This window comes from Pomacea canaliculata, linkage group LG9 (assembly GCF_003073045.1).
Source record: "Pomacea canaliculata isolate SZHN2017 linkage group LG9, ASM307304v1, whole genome shotgun sequence".
Classification (NCBI taxonomy): Eukaryota; Metazoa; Mollusca; class Gastropoda; order Architaenioglossa; family Ampullariidae; genus Pomacea; species Pomacea canaliculata.
The window spans coordinates 1,797,997-1,823,987 of record NC_037598.1 but is presented as its reverse complement, the minus strand read 5'-3'; the positions used below and the strand labels follow the sequence as shown (position 1 = coordinate 1,823,987).

Sequence of the window (25,991 nt, the reverse complement as noted above, 5' to 3'; positions counted from 1 at the left end):
ATATTGTGGCATCTTTTAATAATTAAATCTCATTTTTTTTTTTTTTTACCTCAGAGTATACACTATCTCATCTGTTGGTTTGGTCTGTGTGAGAGTTGCTTCAGGCATTTTGTCTGTAACAGGAAACACCACTGTCAATTCACTTGGCTGGAGTAAGGAAACAGGCAGAGAAGTTAGAAGCATATCAAGCAGAACAGCAGCTTTGGCAGTCACGGCTGGTGGTAGATGACATACGTCTATACACTCACCGTCTCTTGCCAGCTACTGAAATGAAAGATTCAGGATTTTACTCTAGCAACCAGGTGAGGAATCAAATGTTGAAGCAGATGTTCACTTTATCACTGCTATTTAGCTAATGTTTTAGCTTTGTTTTAGAGATATATGTATTCAAAAATTGATTTTGGAGGTAGTTTTGTTTTCTTGTGCTAATTAAGATTGATGAAGATGGTTTGGATCTTTAGAAAAGTGGGATTTTCTTACAACCTAGGTACATTAGAAGAGGTGAAAGGAGTGTAAATATTTTTGGTTTATGAATTCTTTCAAGGAAGATGTAATAGTCAAGGTGTGATACAGGTTTTCAGGTCTTTAAATACTAGTGGTGGTTGTCCATAAACTTTTGTGCGTGCATTTATCTGTTATCATTTATCCAAGAATCATGTTGGTTTGGCAGAAAGGCTATTTGGTCAGGAAACAGGAACTTTGATCTTCTTTTGTCAGGTTATTTCTTTTCAGGTTTGTAAGACAAGCTATTTGATATTTCAGATTGATCGGCTAACAAGCCTTTTAAAAGATCCCCCTCAAAAACATTCCTTGATGCAAAGCAACGTGCGTGATATACCACCGTTAAGTGTCGTCCATTATCCATCTGTTGACTTTCTGGCTCGAGAGAAGGGGCTGCCCTTGCCTCCAGCTCCTCCTGAAGTGTGGGGTGAACAGAAAAAGGGATACAAACCAGGCCCATTGAAATTTCGTAGTTTGACAGCTAAAGACAACTATATACCAGTGTATGACTACGAGCATTTGAAATATGCTGCTCTCTATGGACATGACTTTGAGTGAGTTGTATTCTTGACAGTGCTGTACCTGCATAGGTGTTTTAAGTTATGCATGGGAAAAAGCTCACTCCACCAAACAGAAACTAACTTCTCGTTAAAATATGCAATAACCTAATCACTAATCAAGCTGATTCAGTAGTGGGGACATCAGGAAGCACTTGTAAAAATCACTGTGTGTATATATATATTAGCTCATATATATAAATACCCACATGAATTCTAGAGACACTCAAATATTTATGCACAAATATTTTTGTATCTTTGTCTTTTAAAGCTGTGTCCTTCATAAATATTTCAGATCCTTACTTGTACAATATTCTTCTTATTGGTGAGGCTGCTAACCAGTTTCTTTTGTTTGTAAATGCCGTATACTACACTTGGAGACTTGCTTTGTATACATGCCTGCTATATTCCATTTAAACTTCTCTTTACAGTGGCCTCTATAAAGAGAGACAAACTCTGTGGAAGCGACCCATTTTTCCACTAACACAGGAAGAACGAGATAACCATTATTTCCATCAGCCAGTGGCTTCCATTGGTCTGCAAGCCTTGCCACTTCCTAAGATTGGCAGTCAGTTTGAGGCTGAACAGGACAGAACAGAAAATGCAGCTTTGCACCAAAATAACCCAGGTCTACTTATGATACCAAGGGAGCAAGAGGTTAACCTCTCATAAACGGAAAGGTTGTTCTGAATGATGAACTGGTAAGTTATTTTGCACAAGATCAACTTAAGAGACTGGCAAATTACTGTAAGAGGTCGCTTGGAAATATAATATCTTGTTAAGACAGAAACCATCTTAAAAACCTTTTACACATTGTTCACTATCAAATTATTTAGAAAACTGAGTGTATTTTTTATGCAAGTGAAAGCACACGAGGTATTAAGCAAACAGTTATGTTCTACAGCAGATGTTGTTGTGTTTAGTCTCATATGGTATTGCTGCAACTCAAATGGAAAAAATGCATTTCACATGATGCGGAAATTTCTTTCTGTTTGCTTTCAACTTTGAGTTTAACTTTTCTGATAAAACAACTGAAAACATTTCATTAATATATTATTTCATAGACTGATATGTCATGTATAAGTGATTGTGTTAAAGAAACATTTTAACATTTTATATGTCTGTTCTCTTTTGCTGGTTTTATTTCTTTACCAATTAAGTTATTTTAAAGATAAGCTGCACTAATATCATTTAACTGAATCTGTATTTACAAATACATGCTGAAAAGTCTTTGAAAGAATGCCATGTATATTATTGAAACATTTTTAAGATAAATTGTTTTGTCACATGCTTTTTTTCCATCAATGACATCTGGCTTTCCTTGTGTTGGATCAGTGGTTATATTAATTGATGAGAACAAAATACATGTTACAAGAAATGTCAGATAGAAGTATTTGTCTTAGAAGTATTTTAATGCATTATTTTATATTTGCATGAGGCAGAGGTCATAAATGTTACAGGAAATGTTACATTAATGGAAGATATCCTCATGGCCAGTGGCCTTGACTTGAAAGTAAAAGATTGCTGTTTCAAGGCCCACCTAATCTGTTGCCAGAAATCTCCTCCTTTCCACCAACGGAAATGGTACTTCATTTATCAGAGAAAGCAGGTGTGGAAGGAGAGGGCTGGGTTTTTATTTCCATTTCATGCCTTAGACAACGTGAACCACTTACTTTTCCTGGCTCTACAGCCATTATGCCATGGGAGCCTTTACTTTTTATTTGTGCTGCTATTTTTAGCCAGAGTATTATCGCTCAAAGAACAGCATTATTTCTTCAGTATGAATAGATTGCAAACATACTTTTAGCTGTGGTACAAGTGCTGGAGTTACTTGGGGTACAGCATCTGGCTTGTCACCACTTTCCTTTCGCCGATGATGCGTGGAACATGAACATGTTTCTGGCTTAGTGATTCCATGCAACACATAATGACCTCTTGTCTTCACCTCCATGCAATCTTTCTTGATATCCCTTGTCTCTCCGGTAAAATTTTACCTCCCTTACAGTTTTTATAGCTCTTTTTGTGATGATGGAAATTGCTGAAGATTTTTATTGAACATTTACATAAATTCTAACATGTATTATTAGATCTTTATTTACTTCTGTCTCATTTTGTTTAAGTGACATTTTGACTTTTCCAGATGAAAAAATATAAATATATGCACATGAATGCACTTTATTCTTGTCCTATATTTTCAGCATTAAGATCTTGACATTACCTGCAAAAGAAACTTACAGCACTGAAATCTTTTTTCAAGTAAATATTTAAAATGTATCAAAACGAAATGTCAGCATTGAACTTGTGTACTGTGGGCATAGCAAAATGCATGTCAGTTGTTTTCCAAGAACCTTTCAGTATTGTCAAATTACCTGGGATTGTTGCTGCTGTGTCCCATACGAACTTTTAGTCTCAAAATCTTATCAAGCAGTTCTTGTTCTTGTGTTCCAGGCCAGTTTTCAGCATTATAATACCAATTTTCTTTTAGTATTCATAGCATTACCAATTAAGCATACATTTTACATTTTGGATAAGAGTTTGAATGAAATTTTGAAAAAGAATGTTCTTTTGGAAATTATTTTTTGTCTACATCAATAATTTCTGAGTTCTTGTTTCATGATGTAATAGGTAGGTAGTCTAGCCACATCACTTGCTACTTACTGGGAAGAAACAATGGATAGGAACAAAATGAAAGTGCATCTAAAATATCAAATGAGATGCCATACTCTGCTTTCATTTTTAAATGTTCCTATTGACAGTTTTCTGATGTACTTGTACCATCAGAAGTTTAAAAAGAAGAGTTTTCATGAAGGGATTCTAGAGCTCAAACACTTTGGAAATCTTAACATTTTGCATGATAGTGGACTTCCATATGTATTGCATGGTTTGTATGAATTATATTCATATTTATATATATATTTTCCTGAGAAAGTACTGTGCCTGTACAGGTTTTTCAAAAGGGACATTTTTGTCACCTTCCACTGCTGAACTACTGCTGGTCCCTGTTAAAGTTATCAGATATCATGCTCTTCACTCTAATGCTTACTTTGTTGGGTTTTTTTTTTACTCCTGCTGAGATTTACTGAAAAGCCTTATTGTATCTTAGACAGCCTAATTAATCCCCTTAGAATACTTTGATATCTTCAAATTGTCCGTGAAAAATGTTGAAAACTTGGTGTGTACCTATGTAACTGTATATACAGTAATCTGGTTATCTATTGGTTTATCATGCACTTCTGTGATACTGAAGATATTATTCTCTTCTGGGTTTAATGCTGTGTGTATATTTATTGCTGCATTGAGCACATTGGTATCTATAGCTAAAGTTAACATCATGAAAAAGGCTTGTCAGAGATTGTATTAGTTTACATTTAATGCAACAGTGACCCAGAAACAGCACACAGTGTGTACCAAGACATAACTAGGGCCTTAAACAACACGCACAGTCCACCTCTTTATAGTTATCCTCTTAAAATAAAACATGTTTCATAACCACATGGCCAGAACTGGTATTCAGGGCCTGTACAATGTAGATGCTGAACTGTACTCAATGATGTTCAGGAGAGAACTAATGTATTTTATCAGCTGTATCACTTTCCAGGGCAGTGCTGACAAATTTTGTATCCCTATAGCAGATAAGAACAGTCACAATCTGGATCTCAATAGATACATTTATTGATTAAAGTGGCCCTGAAAAAATAATTTGTGCCTCTATTGGAATTGCCTTGATATAATGTAGTTTATACCAATATAGCAGTTGCCCTGATATAGTTTATACCAGTATGACTCGTGCCCTGACATAACATAGTGCCCACACAGCAGGGCTAAAAAAAGGCAGAGGACAGGTGTGTCAGTTCCCTTTAGACAGATATTTCAGCTGGTATCAAGAGAGATATAGTTTTTGCGTAAAAAAAATTAATATATTAATATTTGTACATGCTGTGTTTAGATGAATACCTTTGATAAACATTTTGAGTAGTTGTATGTCTGGAGGTCTTCTATGCATTTGTTTTCTATTATTTGCGTTCATTTTATTCTAAACTGGAAAATGATGTCAGATTCATAGCAATAGCTATTTCATGATTGTTAAGTTCTGGTCATATGATGGCAAGACCCTGATTCAAATAACTTATATTGTGCTTGTTGGATTTGTACAGAGGGTACCACACCCACTGTGCTCACAAATTGGTGGTACAAAAGCTGCTGCAGTGTACAAACTATTTTATTATTCATGTACATAATTTCTGTATTTTGTGGTTGGGATAAAGGTGTTGGGAGGGGAAGGGGTGAAGTAGAAAGTCAGTTATCTTGTTTTCATATTAAGAATCTGTCTAATATTAAGAATATGTCTAATGTGTATAACAGCTCCTGTTGTGACATTTCTTCTAGTATGTTGTATAATTTTATGAACAAAACGAGATAATACAATAGCTGTCTGAAAAGCATTGTTCAGGAATCCTCAACCCTAAAAAAAAAAATCAAAAAAAAAAAATCAAAGCAACACCCCACAAAAACACTGGTTCTTTGCAGAAAAAGACTAAGCTAGACTGTAAGTTTTACCCTTTTACAATAATTGAAATTGTCATATTTTTCTTTAGGAACATCACAAAGCTAGAATTTCAGTTGTTTTAAGTCAAAGTTTAGCTGGACAGGAACATATCAGCCATGTGAGCTTAAAGCATAAAATTGGAATCACACTAAATAAAAGCAAAATTTGAATTTAACCTGAAAAGCTGTCTACACATTCTCATTTTGAATGCCTTGCAGAATGAAAATATTATGACAAAAGAACTAGTAAGGCCTGCTGCTGTATCAAACTGTCGAAGCAACTGTTTACTGAAGAATGCTAACAGGTTGAATCATACAAGCTGTCTTTTAGTTGCTCAATCCCTTTTAAAAGCATCATTTGATGTGTATGTTCATAATCAGGTTTATTTCTTTCAATGACGGTAAATGTCTGTGTCTGTCATGGTATTTTGCAAACTGCCACTTAAGATTTTTTTTGCAAGCAATGTAAAATGTTTTCCAGAAACATTAAAATACATAAAACAACTGTATGTTTTACATTTCAAGTTTTAGTTTGATGTGATTTTGTTAAATATTTTTTTGCAAAAAAAAAATTCTTAAAATGGAATCACCAGTTTTATTGATTAATTAAAAATGTTACACAGAAAACCTCACTATGAATTTATCATGGTTAAGTGCAAAAATATCTGTACATTACAGAACTGGAATCTAAAGACTGTAATATAAACAAGTGACAAAAAGGAAATAGCCAAATCTATTACTTTTTTTCCGTCTGACTGGGATGTGCTGATCCCCAGACTTTGAATAAGTAAGCACTTCACATTCTCAGAAAGCAAATTTGCAATCATTTCCAAGGACAGAAAGAAGTCAAAATTATAAAGTAACAAATGTTCACACCATTCAATGTAAGGTCCAGCTCTCACTCACGGTAGCCTTGATAATGTAAACCCATATATCTACACACATTAGTCAGGGTATAAATATAATTGGCCATGATGCCTCTAGGCTTGCATGCCTAAGAATTATTACGAATCTAGATTTTGGAAAATGGTACATTGCACTGGTGCTTCAAGTACTTGGGTGCCACCCTGACTAGAGATGGTTGCTGTACAGCAGAGATCCGTATCAGGATTGGTATGGCAACATCCGCAATGTCCAGGCTGGACAGGATCTGGCGAAGCAACTCAATCAGCTTCAGTACCAAGCACAGGCTGTACAAGTCCCTCGTAGTGTCAATCCTACTCTACGGCTGCGAAACTTGGATGCTGCTTGCCGCAACGGAAAAGAAACTCCAGGCCTTTGAGAACAAGTGCCTGAGAAAGCTGCTCCGCATCTCATACCGCGAACACAAGACCAACGAATACGTACGGAGCACCGTAACCTCCCTCGTGGGCCCACATGAGCCCCTTCTGGCAACAGTGAAGCGGCGCAAGCTCGCCTGGTTCGGTCACGTCACCCGCCACAACACCCTGTCCAAAACGATCCTACAAGGAACCCTCGAAGGGAGCCGTCGTCGTGGTCGTCCGAGGAAAAGCTGGGTCACCAACATCAAAGAATGGACCGAACGCGAGATGCCAGACCTGCTCTCATCTGCTCAAGACAGGAAAATTCTGTCTGTTGCTGCTGCCGGACAGTCCCCACTACGCCCGGACCGGGCATGGGACTGACCTGACCTGACCTGACATTGCACTGAGCTTGCACCTGTTCATTTGAAAAAGTTTTGTATGTTGGACTGAAACAGAAGCATGTTGCTACATCCATTGATTTGACAGTTCCAACATCCTTCAGCTGCTAGGAACAATATCATGGTTGCTACAGCAAACAGAAATGTAGTTTCTCCCCCCAACTTTGTGTGTGTATTTGCTTTCAAGATTTTGAGCTGGTGTTTGCAAAAGTGTGTGCATGTAAAGCAGACAAAGATGTGTGCAAGACTAGGTATGTGTGCAGGCATTTGTCATTAGTATGTACAGATCTGTTTACCCTCTCCCCTTTCTTTGACATTTAACAGGTTCACAGCGATCAAAGCACATTTACCCTTGTTACTGAGCCACTTGTAGGGGCTGTTTAATCAGCAGAAAAATCTGGTTAGCAAGAATTCAACATCAGTAGGACTCACAAGCTGTACACATGGGAAGAAATTTTCAATCTTTGAACCCTTGACTCAGGAGAAGGAAAGAGTTAATTGTAACAGTAAAATAACATTTTGATACTATTTACCATTTATAAAATAATGTGTTGCCAAAAAACAGCCAAAATCGTGAAAATAATCAGCCACAGTTTCAAGTAATGTCATCATAATACTGACAAACACTTGAGATAATGTGTTTGCCTTTCTTCAGGCACTCAAGGAAGAGCAGTGTGTCGCTTAAGCTCGCATCATCTGTGAATACAACACCACAGTGTTCTCAAAATAGAAATCCGTCCTGCTACTTAAAACTCTAGAACACTAAGACAAAGTAAATCATACCTGATACCTGATCATATTGTTCAAATCTAAAATTTCACAAGAATTGCAAAAATGCATGAAAAATTGATTCAGAACAAATTTGCCTTACTGGGGCCAGCAGTGGATTCTTCAACTATGAAATGAAAATTTCATTAGCAAAAGCAGTTGCTTATTTTATCACTGTTACACTTACAGTAGAAGGTAGCCTTCTTTATCGCTATCACTGTTACACTTACAGTAGAAGGTAGCCTTCTTTATCGCTATCACAATCCAAGAGAACAGTTTTGGTGCAAGTTACACATCTTGCTAAATTATAAACAATTGTTTTAAAAAACTAAATAGGCCAATAACCATAAAAATTGCATGAAGAAGCAAAAATGAAACAATACTTAGTACCATAGCTAAAGTCTTGCATAGTCCCCTTTCTGGGAAACACCCAAACATTGGCTGGATTTTAATGCATTTTTGCACACTCAGTTTTCCTTGCTTTTCAAGGCTTGCTAAAAAGTCATTCAAACAAAATACTTTTATTCCATTTTGGAACTAGTTCACCATCCACACTCCAAATGCAGCCTTCTGTTCATCTGCTGGCATAATTTATAAAAATTGACACATTTAAAGTCCATGAATAGCACACATGATGGGAAGACTTCACAATAAGAAGTGGGAAGTCCATCGATAGAGACGATAACAACTGTAGGACAAGATGCATAGAAGGCTGGCCCTGACACTCCATCGCAACACTGTGCCCAGTAGAGAGCTGGGTGGTATGCTGAAACAAATGTGCAAATAGCCTCAGCTGTCTGCAAACATGACAAGCACTGACTGCATGTTAAGTTTGGAGAGGTGAGGATGAGAGAAACAAACCACTACTGAACACGGCTAGAATAAAGCTTGCTTTGAGCAGCCATTATCTTCCCATCTCAGTCTGAATGCCAAACCTATTTTGAACTGACATCATCATGCCCTTCTAACATAAACAATTCTGAAATGTAAATGCAACAATATCTGACAAACTCTGGCAATGTTCAGTACAGGAGATGAACAATTTTGTCTCAGGAGCAAAAACACTTGTGATTTTTACATTTTTTGTGTGTCACTTGCATTTCTGATTCATAAGTCATTTGTAAATTTACCAAATATATAAAAATGGACCATGCAGGAAAATATATTCTGCCTTGTTCACTCACATCATGATATCCTTAATGTCTTGACTTTTGTCCCAGTTGCTGACGATACCAGGCACATGACCAATACCAACCACTCCAACCACCACAGTGGGTATGAAACCTGAAAGCACCATGACAACACCCAATAGACTTACACAGTACAGTGCTCGTTAGCATATTTGTGTGTGCACACACTCACGTGTGGATATTACTGTGAAATAGCCTTAGTTGCTGGCATAGCATAAAAGTCAACCAACCAACCAACCATGCCTGATGTCACAAATTGATCTATGTCATAGCTTATTTTGATCCTGCTGATGCTTTTTTCCCACCAAAAGGGAGTAAATACAGTGAGAGTGAGAGGGTCAAGAAATGTGCTAGAGAAACCAAGTGAGCACCAAAGATTGTAAATTTTACTGGTTGGGCATTCAGAGTTCCAATTGTTGAACATGAAGAACAGTTATGCTACAGTCTCCAAACTGGGACTTGTCACCTGACCTAGTTGAGGTAATGATCCTTTTTATATATGTGTATGATTTTTAGTGATTATGTACTAATGTACAATGTACTAATGTAAGTAAAATCATTATACTCATGACACTACCAACTCACAAACACTTTCACGTCCAATGACCTTCCACCCCCACCAACACATATACAAAACTGAAGTATCATTACCTTCAGGAACTTCATGGTATTCACGAGGCCGAGCAGCTATTTTCAAGGAATGTGCAAGAAAAACATCTCGTTCATCAACAAAGACACGGCTAAGGGCAGGGAACTCTCCTGTCATTTCTTTCAGAAGCTGTTCCAGCAGGTCACGCTGCTTGCACTTTTCAACATCTTCTTTGCTGCACACAGCACAAGGCCATTCATTTGTTAATATACCTTCCCCTGATATTGTGAAAGTGTGTGTGTGGTGTGTGCACATGCTCATCGACCAGCATATATCAGAGGATACTGAAGTAATAATCTTAGAGCAAACCTTATTGGATCTTTTGATGTCATGAGGTACCATGCCAATTTCATCTTTTGCCAAAAAGAGAGGGCTCCCAGTGCTCGTTTAAGTGTGATCTGAATTGGTCGGTCACCTAGATGGAGCCGACAGCCGGGTACGTGTCTGGCCTGGTGATGTAAGTTTACAAACACTTGATATTACTTATGGTTGCACAGACTCAACTAAAATAGTGAAAGCTATACCCAACAAATGTACCATGGTTAAAAAAAAAAATGATCTAAATAAATTTAACACTTCACTGGACTAAACACACCTTTATAAATTATTAATGGTGCAAATATATGCACCAATGTCAACTTAAGCTGTGAAAATATGAACTATTGCTGAATGGTATATTTGGAGAAAGCTGGGCATACATGCCTTCTCCATTCTGTCATATATATCGACAAATGATTAAGACCACCCTTACTGTGCCCAATTCATAAGATATTACTAGGTATTCTACTGTATTCAGGAAACCTCACATTTACAGCACACCATGTCAGGAGTATCAGGTATTCTCTGGAACTGAGGAAACTGGATATTGCAGCAAGTCATGCAAGACATACCATATGGACGATTTACCTCATGATATGCCCTTCGAAACTCTCCACCTGGCGCCATGCCTAGTTGTTTTGTCAAATGCGCAGACATACTCAGCAGCAACAGGTGCATAACCCCCTGCACCACCCCACTCTGAAAACAGTCACAGACATTTTTGTTGTTTTTTTATATTTATGAAATTGATTTATCATACTGAGAATTTCTCTATTTGGCAGTATGCCTAATGTGATTTAACAAAACACTAGTAAGAGAAACAAATACAGTAACACAGTTTGCAAATACAAACTCAAAGGGTGGATGAGTAGGAGACTGGAAGGAAAGATGATAAGGGAGGAGACCACCTAAATGAAAGCAGGTATTTACAAAAAAAGAGACAGGCATTACAGCCTACGAGTCAAAGGTGATCATTGTGTAAAGTGACAGTAAGGCATTCCAGCCACGGGGAGTGGAAAAGGAAAATTTTGAGAATAAATTTTCTTTCTTCAAGACTTTCCAGATGACAACCATAGGAGATAATGGGTTACACTAGCTTTTTAACCATTGAATGTTGTCTCCCTGACGGTGAGCTAGCCCATGCCAGGCATACAGATCACTACCCTGGTCAGGTAAGTAACTGCCCTCTGACAGCCATAAAGGCAAATCCAAAACAGCAGTCTTTTTTTTCTTTACCAACACTCTATCCAAGCAGCAGGGAGGTTGAGAGGGCCTCAACATCATGTCATCATTTCAAAGGAAGAGAATTTACTCTCAAACTTTTATTTCTTTTTTGACAGTACCAGATGACATGACCACAGGAAACTAGAGATCAGGCAGATGGAGGTAAAACAACCCACCTGTGATAGTCAAATGGTGGCCTGTAGCACCTTCAGCATTGCTATCAACAATGCCAGAGAAGAATGCAAGCGTAAAAGGTCTCTCAACAGATCCAACAAAAAGTAGAATCAGTATGACATAATATCCAACACAGAAATGTGACAATGGAGGGGGAGACTTGTTGCAATCACCTGCACATTGTGGACGCGCACATCATGAAACCAGGATGCCTGCAGCAAAAGACTGACATAGGCATCTTTAATCCTTGACAGGCAGAGAGAGTTGCTCTTGGTTTTGCCGAATGAAATGTGATCGCCACAGGTAAATATGGAGAACCATGAAGTGGGTCCTGCAGGAGAGCTTGTTCATGTCTACCAGAGACTTGTAAGGACTGGACCATAAAGGGTTGCTGAGGCATCAGAGACAAATGTTTCTTTGCAAAGAATGCCAGATGTTCCATCAACCACACAGAAACATCATCTTGGAACTGCAGAAAAACTGGGTAGCCTGACAGTGCATGAAGACCCTTGCTGTAGTGGCTTGGGCAAACTGGAAAACTGTCTTTTCCATGACCCTGTGAAATGGCACCAATGACATAGGCTCATGAGTCTTGGAGTTAAACAATATCCAGATTCCACATGGGAAAAAGGGAACACCTGGCATGCTGTTCTCAAGAGCAGCTAGCCAGCAAATCCAAAATACCACCATGCGAGCCAGCATTACAAAGGTCCAGTTGTCTAAATGCAGATGGTAGCAATGCTCTATGACCTTTCATAGTGATAGGAGCAGGCTTTCTTTCATGGAACAGCCACAGATAAATGGAGAGGGCATTGACTGTCCCAGCCTGAAGATATGGTACTGGAGATACCAAAGAGGGTAACTTTGCATTCCAGAAAGTTGCAACAGGACAACTGTGTGACCAAAAAAATCTGAAAAACTGAGAAAAGCAAAAACTACTCCTCAGAGGAGCCCTGTCCTTTCCAGCTAAGCACATTAGCCTGGAAATTCAAGCACAAAAATAGAATTTACTACATCCAATGACAGAGTGGGGGAGGAATGAGTGCCCCCTTCTCTGTGTATGTAAGACACTACCGAGGAGTTGTCTTACAAACCTCTAGGTGAAAAAGCTGGAGGGTCCGTACCTTGATTTTCAAAAGATTGACAAGAAGAAATCTGTCATCAGGAGACCAAGAGCCCTGATGCTGAAGAAAGGGAGGGGATAAGTGGGCACCCAGCCCGCCCTGCTGACATTGCAGGTAGAAGTTTGCTCCTTGAAGTAGTGAAAGTCTGGGGCACAAGATATGAAAACACTCACTAAAAGTCTCTGTAACTGTACAGTCTCACAGAAACACAAGTTTCAACACAGACCACCTAAAGGGAAGAAAACTGAACACAAAATATCAAGGTGACTGAATGCAGCAGTCGTAAGAGCCAGTGAACACCACTATAACAGTTGTACTGACTTTGCACTTGCCTTTATAGCTGTCAGAAGGAAGTTGCTCACCTGACCAAGGAAGTGATCTACAGGTCTGGCATGTGTTAGCTCACTATCAGGGAGACAACTTTCAGTAATTATTACTATCTTTGTTTTGCATAGCATACATTGCCCAAAACAAGTAAACACACAATAACCATATTCTTACATAATATAAATTCAGCACCTGTTTTATAGCCAGACGGAACTTTTCCAGATTGATATTCTTGGCTTCTTCCAGGAGTTTAGCCTCATCTAGCTCAAGAATATTAATGCGACTCTTGCAAAGTTCTACCACCACCACGTCTGGCTGGACAGCCCGGATCACCTGCACACACATGCACACTTAAAGCAAAATAAATTAAGATGGTTTGTAGCAGTTGAAGAAACTTCAAAGACACCAGCTAAGAAAATAATGCACAACATTAGGTGTGGAGCCTGTATCATTTTGCAGTTTCTGACAAAATGCTGGTTACAACTGATAGTTTAATGAAACCGTATATGCTTCCTCCTCCATACTCTAAACTTGACATAAACCTACATAAACCAGTGTTCGTATTTTACATCAGCTTAGACATGAATACAAAAACAATAAAAAAGTGATGCTACATATGCTTATCTTGAAAATCTCTCAGTCAATGCACAAAGAGTCATTCAGACCTCTCTATATGACTTCCTGAATCACACCTTTGAGCTGCTATCCTAGCTGTATATGATTATTTAGCTCTCTATGCTTAAGTCAGTGATGCTCACAAGGTCAAATATCATTATAAAATGCTTTTCACATCTTTTGAAATCAAAACGCTGAGACATCTTGGCTTTCTGTGCCAAAGTCAGCCATGTTTCCAGGGTTTAATAGTCAGTGATAGTAGTTCAAAACCTTACCTTTGAAACATCATCCTGACTTTCTATGCTAAAGTGAGCCGTACCCACGAGGTACACCTTACTGCCATGTAGTGCATCCAGCACTGTGACAGTGTCTGGCAGCTCTGGATTAGACTCTCGTCTCTGCTTAGGAAATGCTAACTCCACGTTATCCTCCACGTCAGACTCTTCTCCCTCATCAGTTACCCATTCATTGCCATCCTCATCCTCATCCTCCTCATCTTCATCTTCTTCATCTTCTCCATGCTCCTCTTCACTGTTTGCTTGTAAGTCTGAAAATTGCAAGACTGTTAGCAAAAAGCTATGTTCTACTTTTGATATATTAATCATTTGATGGTGAGATTTGAAGCAAGTGATTAATTATACAGTCAAAAATTGGAAATGGTTTAACATGCTGTCCAGCAACAGAAACACATTGGAATAAAAATCTAAAGCTTAAAATAGATGTTTAAAACTGCTGCATGTGCAAGATTTCCTTCACAAGAAAATGTGAAGAATAATCCTCCCAACATATCCCTTAGCCTTGATGGGAAAACATTAGCTTACTTCACTTGCTTACACTGTCAGTAAAAGGTAGACTAATTACTGTTTAGCCTACAAACCTGGTGATGGAGCAATTATAGGTACTTTTATTGGCACATTAGTTTGTCCATTCTCTGACCTACTTTGGCTAGGCACTTCACTGTAACAAGAATTTGTCACACCGGCTACATTTTTATCCTGATCCAGCAGTTGGTTCAGTGGCATGTTAGCAGTGCTGACACCATCCTGCATTTCATCGGATGTGACATGCACTGAATCTCCTGTTGCACATGCAGTGGCAAGTATAGGAATTTCTTCTTTAGTTAATGGCTCCATTTCTGAGACAAAATACAAACAGGATTCTGAGTGATACTCATGTCTTGGTATAAGTATGTCCCTCACAAGAACTCCAAGCTGAAAAAAAATACCCACACTTTATGTATATATACACATGGCACCAGCTCCTCAAGGAGTAACAAGGACTAAACATATATATATAAATATCATATGCAATGTTAAAAAATACATAAAATAAATATAAATTAGCTTCGAGTATGGGAGAAAAAATCCACAAATCATCTTTTTCACAACTGCTAAAAGATCATTGATGAATGCATTAAAAACAAATCAGAAAGATAAGAGTCCGAACATGGTACTGTACTGCTTTCATAATTAATGAGTGTACAGATCTTACTGTTTATACTAGCAGCTAACAGAATGGAACTGATAAAAGGCTTTAAAGTCATTACCATATGGCTTCAAAATTCCCTCAATGCTACTAGTACTTCTGCTTCATGATATGTGGAAAGAAATAAAACTCTCAAATCAAAGATTTTGCTTCACTCGCTCTTCTCATTTCAAACGGAAATAAACAGATGGCTGATTATACAGTTCATTATGTTGAAGTTTCCTAACAGATTAAACAAAAACAACAACTGAACGAGTTTCCTAACTCCATAAAATGTTAAGGAACAATTGCCAAAATTGCCCTATTTTCATGGCTTATCAGTAAAATAACTGATAGAAATGAAATGTCTAGTAAATATTTCTACGATTAGAAATGATATGAACTAACGTTACCCGAAAAATTAAAGTCATATTGATTTCATTGCCCAGTTTAACTGAGATTATTTAGTAGTCTTTCATTTCGCTGTACAAAACATAAAAAGACGCGTCCTGGTGCCATATGCTTTAAACGATGCTAACTATTGACCCACACATAATAGTATCGATTAATTAGCTTTGAAGAAAATGAAGAAATGTTAAGATGAAAGCTCTTTAACCATAACTTTATAGTAAGAGAATAAATAAAGACAAGAGGCAGAAGAGTGAATTGGCGTACCCTGCGTACGATCGTCTGCCATGTCAGTGACTTCCTGTGTACGCAAGATACGGTGACGTAGTGCGCACTGCTGTCGTGGCTGTCAACCACATAGGCATGAAAACTTCGGTTTTCCCTACGAAAAGTAAAAAGAAAATCAAACGACAGTATGTTTCTCCAAACATAATAACAACCATTTTGTGCATTGTGAAGAAAAATGGAGGTAGGTTGTTTCTGTGTAAAGTATTTCTTGTTACAAAGTAGAAAAGATGTTTACATGACGAGCAGTCCAGCTGTGTTTGATACTACGATCATGTAATGTTGTATGTTGTTATCATGATCGTGCTTGAGCTTTTTGCCGTAGCTTTATTTGAGAATAAAGATATCACAGTCAAGTTTGAGCCATTTCGTTTTTTTTAAATTTCCTATCTTAGATTGAAGAGAACGTTGCGTTTATTGCATGCCCATAATGATTGCACAACTCTAGGCTACATCTACTGAATACTAACCAGCACTATGCACTGAATAAAGCTACTAATTTGTTTTTAATGAGATCTCACAGTGGTCTGAGGATGTTTTATTCAATGCATTTATGTAACTGATATTCAGCCCTTTTCTGAGACAGTTATAAGAATTCAGTTTCTGCTTCACCACCAGGCATGCAGCAGGTTCCAATGATTGGTGTTTTCTTTTTAAGAGAGAAGAAATCTTGATGTCTTTTAGAATTACATCAAATTTTTGTGAGGTTTCACTAGGAATTTTATTTATTGTGAACATCTTATTCTTGTACTGCACATTTTGTGAAAGAAAAATATCTCATTGAAGGTGTACTTATAGCAGTGGTTCTCAAAGTGTGGTCCGCAGACCACTAGTGGTCCGCGGGCAAAAGTCAGGTGCTCCGTGGCTGACAGTCGTCATATGTCAGCAAAGTGATGTTTAAAGTGATGCATTCCTCGCATTAACATTTTAATTACAAAGAACGAGGTATACATAGTTTTATTTCATCTTATTACTTTATTACTTTTACAAAAGGACATTTAGTTTTGAATTAAAATGAAACAAATGCGGCAATTTAAATTTGAAATTTATGGTACAGACTGATTTTTAGGCCTTGGTGGTCCACCATATTTTTTACTAAGGACTTGGTGGTCCGCCATAGCTTTTACTTAAGTAAAGTGGTCCGCGGTCCGAAAAACTTTGAGAACCACTGACTTATAGCATTAAAAAAATGATACGATTAAGATTAAGCTGCTAGAAACAAATAAAACTAAAACATATGACACAAAGGAGAGAGGTTATATCAGTGAGACATGCAAGTAAAGCTATGGCCGTAGTCAAAGCAATTCAGATGTAGACGAATAAGTGCATCATCTTTATTATGCTGTTGCCATTGACACAAACCCCTTGTCCTCAGGTGGTTCCTAGGATCCCTAGTAGTTTGAGCATCTGTAAGAGTCTTATGACACCATGCCAAAAGTTTTCACCACAGCTGAGAACACAGAATTGGCGTATGTGGTATAGATCCTCCCAAGTATCATTTTTCATGACTTTTGTCGCTGTCAGACCCCATGAGAGGAGGAAAAGAAAAATTCACACCAGTGAATTGAAATGATCCAGATAGAATAGTATTTAATAAAGATGTAGAAACTGCATACAAAATATGAACATTTAAGTTCTTGGATGAAGAACTTGTGGTACGGTTAAGTAATGAAGTGTTTTTTTTCCTCCAGAACTGCATCCATAACCAGGCATACAAAAGGAGGACCAATATTTCTGCAGAATTATAAATATGATTTGTTTTTTGTTTTTTTTTACCGTACTGCTTATCAACAAAATGTAACATTTGAAGAAGATGTATTACGGAGATATCTTTACACATTGGGAGGAGAAAAAGCAGTGAAAGACCAATAGAAATTAGACCAGACATCTTCCTACAGTCAAGATGGGCAATGTAGAAGCTCATGACTTTGACCCTGTAAGACCAGATGAGCGCAAAGAGTTAAATTTGAGCAGACAAGTATCTTTCAAACAGTTCTGCAAGGTGGGTCAATTAAAGTAGTACTTGTACTTCATGTTGTTTATTGTTATGAACATGTTAACAATTTAATAGTTTAAGCAACAGTTACGGAATATATGTGACAACAAATATCACCATAGTGATGACAATGACAACTGCAGAATTGTGTGTATCAAATTGGAAATTAAAAGTGCCTTATAAAAATCTGAAATGAAACAACTAAATCCAGGGTAGCTAGAGGTGGGTCTCAAGTTATTGTGGTCAGAATGAGAAATGTGATTTCTTGCACCAGGTGTGCTTACTGCTATAAATGTCGAAAAGGGGAGTGTGCTTTCAACTGTCTCACTTGGTTTTTACTTTCAGCATCTTAATGGAGAAGTGCATGAGTCCTGTTTGAGGGAACTGCCATACAACATACGTGACTCAGTGTGCCTTTATGAGATCATGAAAGCAGCCTTTAATATGCTTACTGAGGTACTGTCTAGTTTACTTAAATTTTGATTTTGTTGTAGTATTTCTTGGCTTTGCATGTCCACTTATTCGTTGTAGTATTAGTAAAGAAACAAGTGTTTTCCAGGATGGTTAGATGTTTATACACATTTGTGTGTGTAGTAGTATTCACACCAACCGATTCCCAACCACCTGCACACATGTATGTGTGCAAGTGCATGTGTTTGCGTGCGCACACACACACACAGGTTCTCTTTCAAAGCACTTTCCACAATAATGTGCAATAACCATCAGGCTATGTTGACTTACTGTTTGCATGTGGACACATTCTCTTTCTGCCACATCCAGCAGTCACATGAAATGATTGAGTTAGTGATGGTCTATGTTAGGTACCCCCAGAGTTACCACTGAGACTTCCACATCTTCATTACCTGGACCTGAGCCATAACCAGCTCACAGAAATTCCTCACAGTTTTGGGCTACTTTTCCACTTGAAGACCCTTTTGCTTCAGCACAACCGACTACGAGCTTTGCCTGAAACATTTGTACGTCTTGTCAAGCTGGAAAAGGTTAGTTTATGACATGTTAACTGCTGTATAGCAAAAATTGTGTCTGTGCATGTGTGTGAGAGAGAGAGAGGTGGGGGGGGGATTGGTATTTCATACCAAGCTAGCATCTAAGGCCATATTATTGCAAGGCAGCCACCCCTGTAAACAGATGCCACATGCAGAGAACAGCATGCCCGAGACAAGAGCTGAATCCAGGAAAGCCATCCCTCACTGTATTGGTGACAGGTGCTAACCGTTGCATCACCCACCAGACAGCCCGGTGAAAGAGGAAGAGAGAGAAGACACTGTTTTTAAATAAAAAAATAAGATTCTTTTACTCCCAGACTGGTTTAGAATCTTATCATGATGAATTCTTGTAGGCTGACATCTCATAATTGCAAATGGACTTGTTACACAACTTGCTGGTTGGCATGTCTGTAAGAAGATTGACTCATAATTTGTTATAATTTGTTTAGTTTGTCTCATAGTTTTCTGATGAACTTATCACACCTTGCAGTTGGATGTGTCTTCTAACTTGCAGGTTGACTTGTCTTATAACTTGCTACGAGAGTTGCCAGAGGATCTTGGTTACATGGAAAATCTCCAGCGGCTGAGCGTGTCACACAATAAGCTGAAACACCTGCCTGTGTCACTTGGCTCATCCAAAAAACTGCGACTGCTTTTGGCAGAAAGAAACCGCCTAGATTTGCCTCCACAATCTGTCTGTGATGAAGGCTCAGAAAGTACCTTGCAGTATATAAGAAAACTGTACCTGTCCGCACAAGACAAAGAGCCACCAAAGCCTGTGGTATCTGTGAATGAATTTCCTCGACGTAGGAGCAACCAGCTTCATAGTCCTGTGTCCAACCCACATTCAGCTCACATGCAGTATATTCAGGAACAGACCTACACCACAAACACACCCAGCAGAATCAAAACTCCTTTGATGCCTCCCCTAGAGGCATCTTCTTATGATGCTATTGAACTTCGTGACAGAATACTTGGTGAGTTATTGTTTTATGTGCATCTGTTAGTTTGTAGTCTTCTGAAGCAAGTAGGATTGAAAAGGGATTGTTTTCTATTCTGTTTTACTTTTTCTGGTTTAACCAGGTGTTGCATCAACAGTCTAGATAATAACATAAATCTGAAGGTTTCAGCTGGTCTGAGACTTTGATACTGTAGGCCAGTAGATTCTTCAACTACTGCATCTAGCAGAGAACAGACATGAAGAGCCCTATCTGCTTCATATCTTGTATCTTCTTCTAAACGACTAAGATACTAAATTATATATAAACTGCTTTTCACACCTGGCTTACAGATTCTCTGATGAGATACTGGTATACTTCATATGACAGGATTAATATTTGGGGCAGCTCTTGGTGACATTGTAGGACTGGCTACTCGATGGATGACTCGTGACCAGGTGGCCTTCCATTATGATGTAGACATGATACAGTTCACAGATATTATCCGTGATGAGCATCGTGTGCCTTGGTATCAGGGGGATTGGTCCAGCAATTTTGATGTGTTTGTAAGTGTGCAGTTTTGTTGAGTTTCAAGCAAGCTGACTATTCTGAAATAAGAGAAATCCAGGAGTTAATTTTTATTTTCAAGGGTTGATCACACATAGAGCTTTCAAATACCAGATCAGGGTACTTTTATATGGTTGAAACATGATGTTAAGGATAAAGGTAATGAAAATATTAAAAAGATACAAGGTGAAAAGACAGTGTTGCAGTATATTAACAAAGGTAAATTGTGTATTTATTTATGCTAATGATCGATAAGATATCTAACTTTTTTTTTTCGGGATGGGGGTTAATCTTCCCCCCAACAGTTTCGACTGGGGCATCTGAACATCCCTTGCACTTTAATGATGGGAAACCACAAAGATCTGTTATATTTTAATTAAAGTGCTTCACAGCAATACTAGTTTACTTTTATGACTTTTTAAAAATGGATGTTGTATATTTACAAATAGATGCTGGTTCTTGATTCTCTCATCAACTGGGCGGGTGTGGTGGATGAACTTGACTTTGCCAAAAGACTTGTTGCATACAGAAATCATGGTTTCCCAGAATTGGGAGACTCTTCAGGTGTTTTACTTAGCACTGTCATGCAGCAGGTAACATTCACTTTTCACCCATTTATAATATTGTAATTTATAATGTTAATAATTATAAACATGTAAAGAAACCGTCTCTAGATGACGACTGTTTAAATAATTACAGACCAGTATCAAACTTGTCTTTTCTGTCGAAGACTCTGGAAATGATTGTTCTTTTTCAGCTCCTATGTACATGTGGATCAAAATAATCTCTTTAATCTATTCCAATCTGCTTATAGGAAAGGCCATTTTAGTTTAGTCCTTGTTACTCCTCAAGGAGCATAGGGCAGCAGAAATGGCCTTCTTGACATGATTCACAGGATCCAGAATAATGCTGCTTGTCTTATCTGCAGATGGTCTAGATCTGAACCCAAGATATAATACCCATCATTTGCTCTCTTCATTGGCTGGCAGTCTCTGTATAGCCTATAAACTTTACAGTCTGACTTGTTCTGCTGTTTCTGGTACCAGTCCTTGATACCTTTCTGAACTCACTCTGAGTTATACTTTCTCACGACTGCTTTGTTTATCTTCTGACACCATGCTTCTTTGAGTCCCAGTAAGACAAATATGTATGAACAGAGGTTTTTGTCATGCTGATTCTTTGACCACCTTTACTTCATTTTTTTTTTTTAAAACTCACTGACTTCACCCTTCCATGTCTAATTAAATGGTAGGTGTGTCTGTTGTATAAACACATATTTATTGCTGTTATCATGTGAGTTTATTGTTATTTGTTTGTAGTTTCTATTATTTATGAGGCATTCTAAGCAAATTGTTTTGGAAAAGTGATGTATAAATGTTCATTATTATTATCATTATCCACTACCTTGATGACACCTGCTTATGTACTTCAGGTGGTCTTAGAAGAAACATTTATGACTGACCCTCATGGCACATCAGAAAGGGTCCTACGGTTAGGCAGAACAGCAGAAAATGGAGTTGCTGGGAGTGACTCTGAGAGCAGATCTTCCAGCAGCCTGAGTTCCATCAGTGACAATGAGAGTTTTCAAGTGCATGAGTCTTCATCATGCAAAGAGTTTGGCACTGACAATGGTAGCATCATTCGAGCTGCTGTTTTGGGTAAGCATTGTGTGTAACATGGTTTTAAAACATGGAAATGTTTTATTAATTTCACAGGTGACATTATTAGATCTTCATCAGTTGTTACACAGATTTGGGATGCTTTTGCTTTTAATTATGCCAAGCCTTAGAGTGTTTGAGTGTTTTAATTTAGGTTACCGTTACCAGTATAGATAAATCTATAAGTCAAAAGGTTGAATGTGTTCTGTAGTGTGGATTATTATAGTTTCTCAGCAATCATTTCTTTCACATGAAGTTTACATGTGAAGGAAATGAACCTCATGAAGATACTAATATTATGTTGACATTATAACTAATATCTTCACATAAACAGTTATTATTCTTTCGTTTCAAAATGACACTATATGTATGGGTGTGTGTGTGTGTGTGTTTATATGTGCATGCATGTATGTGTGCGTGTGTTTTGTCTTAGGCATTCCTAACTTCCATGATTTGCAGGAAGTGGAAGAGAATTCCATCCGCATTTGCCGAGCTACGCATGCTGATCCTAGGTGTCTTGCCAGCTGTGTGTTTGTCTCCCTTCTTGTGGCTAAACTGCTGCAAGTAAGGTTGCTATAAGCAGTTACTCCTTGAGCCCCATCTCTCTACCATTGCAAGTCTGTTCCCCAAAATCATGAAACGTTTATCAAATTGAATTTCTGTGCTGCAGTATGCACTGATTACAAGAGGATCTTACAGATTTTTTTTCTTAAATGTAAGCTCTCTGGTTCTGAGGAGAGACAAAAGTTAACAAAAGAGCTAAACTCCATTGCTCAAGATTGGCATGTAGATGCTGTGAAAAGAAATCTTAATTGTTTTTTTTATAACTTTTGCATTGTTAATTTAAATTTCCTCTTGCTTCCTTCTTCATGGTTAATATTTTGCTTGTAGATAATTTTTTTTATCTTTAAGAGGAATAAAGTCTGTGATCATATACTTTTGTAATATTACCTTCTGTGTAGGGTACAAAGAGTTATGCCTGGCTCACAACTTTTCATGTCTAGCCTATACACTCCAGCTCCAGCTTTTATAGTGAGCACTTCACAATCTCCATACCCTAAAGGAGTTAACAAAAAAACACCACAGAATATTGCAATCCTGCTTTATTGAAATGGAACATCTTAAAGTTCTTCTTGATCAGGGGTGGGCAATTAATTTTCCTAAGGGGCCGCATGAGAAATTGGGATGGTTTTAGAGAGCCGGACTAATATAGTTAACTCATTTTTACCCAATACTGTATATATAGTATATATACTGGCGGGCGGGCCGGTCAGAGACAGGAGGCGGGCCGGCCTTTGCCCAGGTCTGTTCTTGATGGTTTATAGCTGATAGTGTTTTTGTATTGACCTGCACAGGGTCATGAAAGGGAGATGGAGACTACATCTTATGAGCAACAGATCAAAGAAGCACAAGAGAGAGCTGCAGCATATCTAACAGATGTTCAGCATCAGGAGCATTTCTTGGCAAGTCTGCAGGTCACACAGTTGTCACAGTAGGTCTTTCATTTTATGTTCTTTTTCTCTTTCAACTTCAGACATGATTAAAAATTATTCGTCAGCTATATCTTCTTGCATAAACCATTTTATGTGTAAATCTGTTTCACACATGGTAAGAAAGAAATGAGAGATCAAAATGATCTATAATATAGCATGAAAGAAATCTGCAGGCACACCTTAAGCTACTCATTTCAACAATGTCAGGCAAGTCCTACAAAACTTGCATGCGGACACAAGGATTTTGTGCAAAAATTGCCTATCAATAGTTTCCTTGTGAAGGTGTGTTTTTACAATAGTAGGTAAAAAAAATTGGTTTTAGTGCTTGTATAGGCACAAGTCAAAGCAGTTTTGGAGAGTCTAAACCTACAATTTCTTCTAGGCTTTTTTTACGCTTGCCATGAAGCTCAGTTGCTCTGTTCCATGATTTCTGAAGTCAGATTGTCAGGACTACACTAGTTTAACTTTGTTTTCATTACTCAGTAATAATTTATGTGATACAGGCTGAAAGCTCGAGAGAAAGACAACATGAGTCACACATACAAGCCTATGATGGCAGCTGTCTTGGCCTTGGGCTGGCAGGGAACATTCTGGTATGTAAAGGAACTGCAAATGTCTTTTATGAATTATGTGTGTTCATCTGTGTGAGTGTTTGAACACAGATGTGTATACAAACTTGTTCCTTTTCATATACACATCTGAACATGCAGGCATGGTTAGATGAAAAGTGAGTGAGCAAACCAAATAATGAAAATATGAGGGCTTTACAATCTATTCAGTGTAGGCTAACTATAGAAATTCTGGAAACAGAAGTGAGATAATAAGAAATGATGTTTGATTAGAACTTGGAAAAGCACGTCAGACTGCTCATACTTATGGCATACAGTTGCAAATATTTGTAAAAATATTGGCTGGCAATGCATGTCCTCATGCTGCTAAGAAATAGATAAAACCAAAAAACATCCTTCATTATTTTTCTTTTTCTCCAGTGACTTTGTGATGCATCTAGCCAGAGAGGGTGGTGACAGCAACAGCAATGGATGTGTAGCTGGAGCCGTGATGGGATTTCGTACTGGGTATAGCAAGTTGCCAAAAACCTGGTTAGAAGGCTTACGACCCCGACAGGCTCGTTGGTTGAATCTACGAGTAAATCTGCTTTTGGACATGATGGGTTTACCCTGATAAAGGATTTTTTGGTTGATAACTGGATGAGGACAGCTGGTTGGAAATCATTGAGAAATGAGGAATATGCTGTCCTGCCTCTGCTGTTGACTGAGTTACAGGACCAGGACAAGGTGATAACTGTCTGGACCATGTAACTCTTTGTTGAGCCATCCTTTGCTGTTGTGCTGTCTTCACAATGTTCAGGGAGAGTCAGCAGTGATCACTTTTGATAAACAAGGTGCTTTCTTTTGAGATGCTCTTTCAGCATCATTGTTGAGTTGAAAAAAATGTTTAAGATTTCTGAAATGACTTTGTTCGGAAAAAGTTCACTTGCATGGACATATCACTGATTTGTTGGTTTGTAGTTGATACCTGGAATAAAATCAATAGAGAAGGATGCTGCTGTGTTCTAAGTTTCAAAATAACAGTTCCAAACTTTGGCATTGTACCTTACAACAGATATTAAATGTATTGATATATTTTGACAATTTCTGAATACTTTTTTTTTAGCAAGACTGCTATTTTAAGAAAAATTTATGTTACATGCAACTGTCAGTACATTGTGAAAATGTGTGTGCATACTTGTGGGATTTGCTAGAATGTGTACACGAGAGATGAAGAGAGAGATCTCTGCAAAAATGTATGGACTGATTAATAATGTGATTATTCAAATCTATGCAGTCATCTGTTAAATTATGGTAATTTACTTCAAGTTTAAACTTCAGTTGCTGGTCTGCTGATATTGCTATATGACCTAAGCAGAAAGGTGTCAATGCAGAATTGTAGCCCATATTTACTTCCTAAATTCTCAAAGGAATATTCAAACTGAAAGTGATTTGATTTGACCAGATCTTAAGCTTCATTATTTTTTTTATTAGCCAAAAGTAAAATTCTGTAGATGATTTACTTCTTTGGTGTGGCTAATGCTTGCGTGTAGTTAGTTTAGTCCTTGTTAATCCTTGAGGAGCATAGGGCCGCAACCTTCACCTGCAGACCCGGTTTTGGGCATCCCCCTTCAGTTGGGCTCCAACGTCCTTTGCCTTGCTTTCTACTGTTCTTTTCCAAATCTGCTTTGGTCTCCCAACTCTTCTTTTCCCCTGAGGGTCCCAGTCAAGTGCCTGCCTGGCAATGGTGTTAGCTGGTTTGTGCAGGGTGTGTCCAGTGGCATTCTGGTTGATTCTTTTCCACAGGCTTCTGTTGGATAACTTTTCAGGCCATCTTTTTTCCAGAATATGTTGTAGGCATGGGTTTGTAAAGGTCCGGAGCTTGTTGTTCATGGTGTTTGTCACTCTCCAGGTTTCAGAACCATATAGTAGGACATCTTTCACATTGGTGTTGAAGATGCAGGTCTTACTG

At 38.0% G+C, this 25,991-nt stretch overlaps 3 protein-coding genes across 8 annotated transcripts in view; 2 read left to right on the top strand and 1 right to left on the bottom strand.

Moving 5' to 3' along the window:
• LOC112571726 overlaps positions 1-6,108 on the top strand; it is a 34,628-nt gene extending 28,520 nt beyond the window's left edge. For all 6 annotated transcript variants that reach the window (XM_025250968.1, XM_025250964.1, XM_025250967.1 and 3 more), the window contains 3 exons: positions 123-302; positions 763-1,055; positions 1,490-6,108. In XM_025250968.1, coding sequence (XP_025106753.1) covers positions 123-302; positions 763-1,055; positions 1,490-1,730 — 714 coding nt within the window. In that variant the 3' untranslated portion in view covers positions 1,731-6,108. The remainder of the gene's footprint in view (positions 1-122; positions 303-762; positions 1,056-1,489) is intronic.
• A 2,141-nt stretch (positions 6,109-8,249) lies between these two features.
• LOC112572150 (traB domain-containing protein-like) lies at positions 8,250-15,835 on the bottom strand. The gene is made up of 9 exons (XM_025251704.1): positions 15,795-15,835; positions 14,533-14,790; positions 13,931-14,202; positions 13,233-13,373; positions 10,780-10,890; positions 10,183-10,322; positions 9,876-10,048; positions 9,219-9,318; positions 8,250-8,800 (listed from the first exon to the last, which is right to left on the bottom strand). The coding sequence occupies exons 1-9, from the start codon at positions 15,814-15,816 to the stop codon at positions 8,680-8,682; spliced, it is 1,338 nt and encodes a 445-aa protein (XP_025107489.1). The 5' UTR covers positions 15,817-15,835; the 3' UTR covers positions 8,250-8,679.
• A 17-nt stretch (positions 15,836-15,852) lies between these two features.
• LOC112572149 lies at positions 15,853-25,697 on the top strand. Its single transcript, XM_025251703.1, has 12 exons — positions 15,853-15,996; positions 17,504-17,814; positions 18,154-18,264; positions 18,630-18,809; positions 19,330-19,792; positions 20,144-20,319; positions 20,770-20,913; positions 21,753-21,978; positions 22,412-22,542; positions 23,334-23,470; positions 23,975-24,064; positions 24,461-25,697. Exons 2-12 carry the CDS (start codon positions 17,716-17,718, stop codon positions 24,651-24,653), a joined length of 1,950 nt encoding a protein of 649 aa, XP_025107488.1. The 5' UTR covers positions 15,853-15,996; positions 17,504-17,715; the 3' UTR covers positions 24,654-25,697.
• The last annotated feature ends 294 nt before the right edge of the window (positions 25,698-25,991 follow it).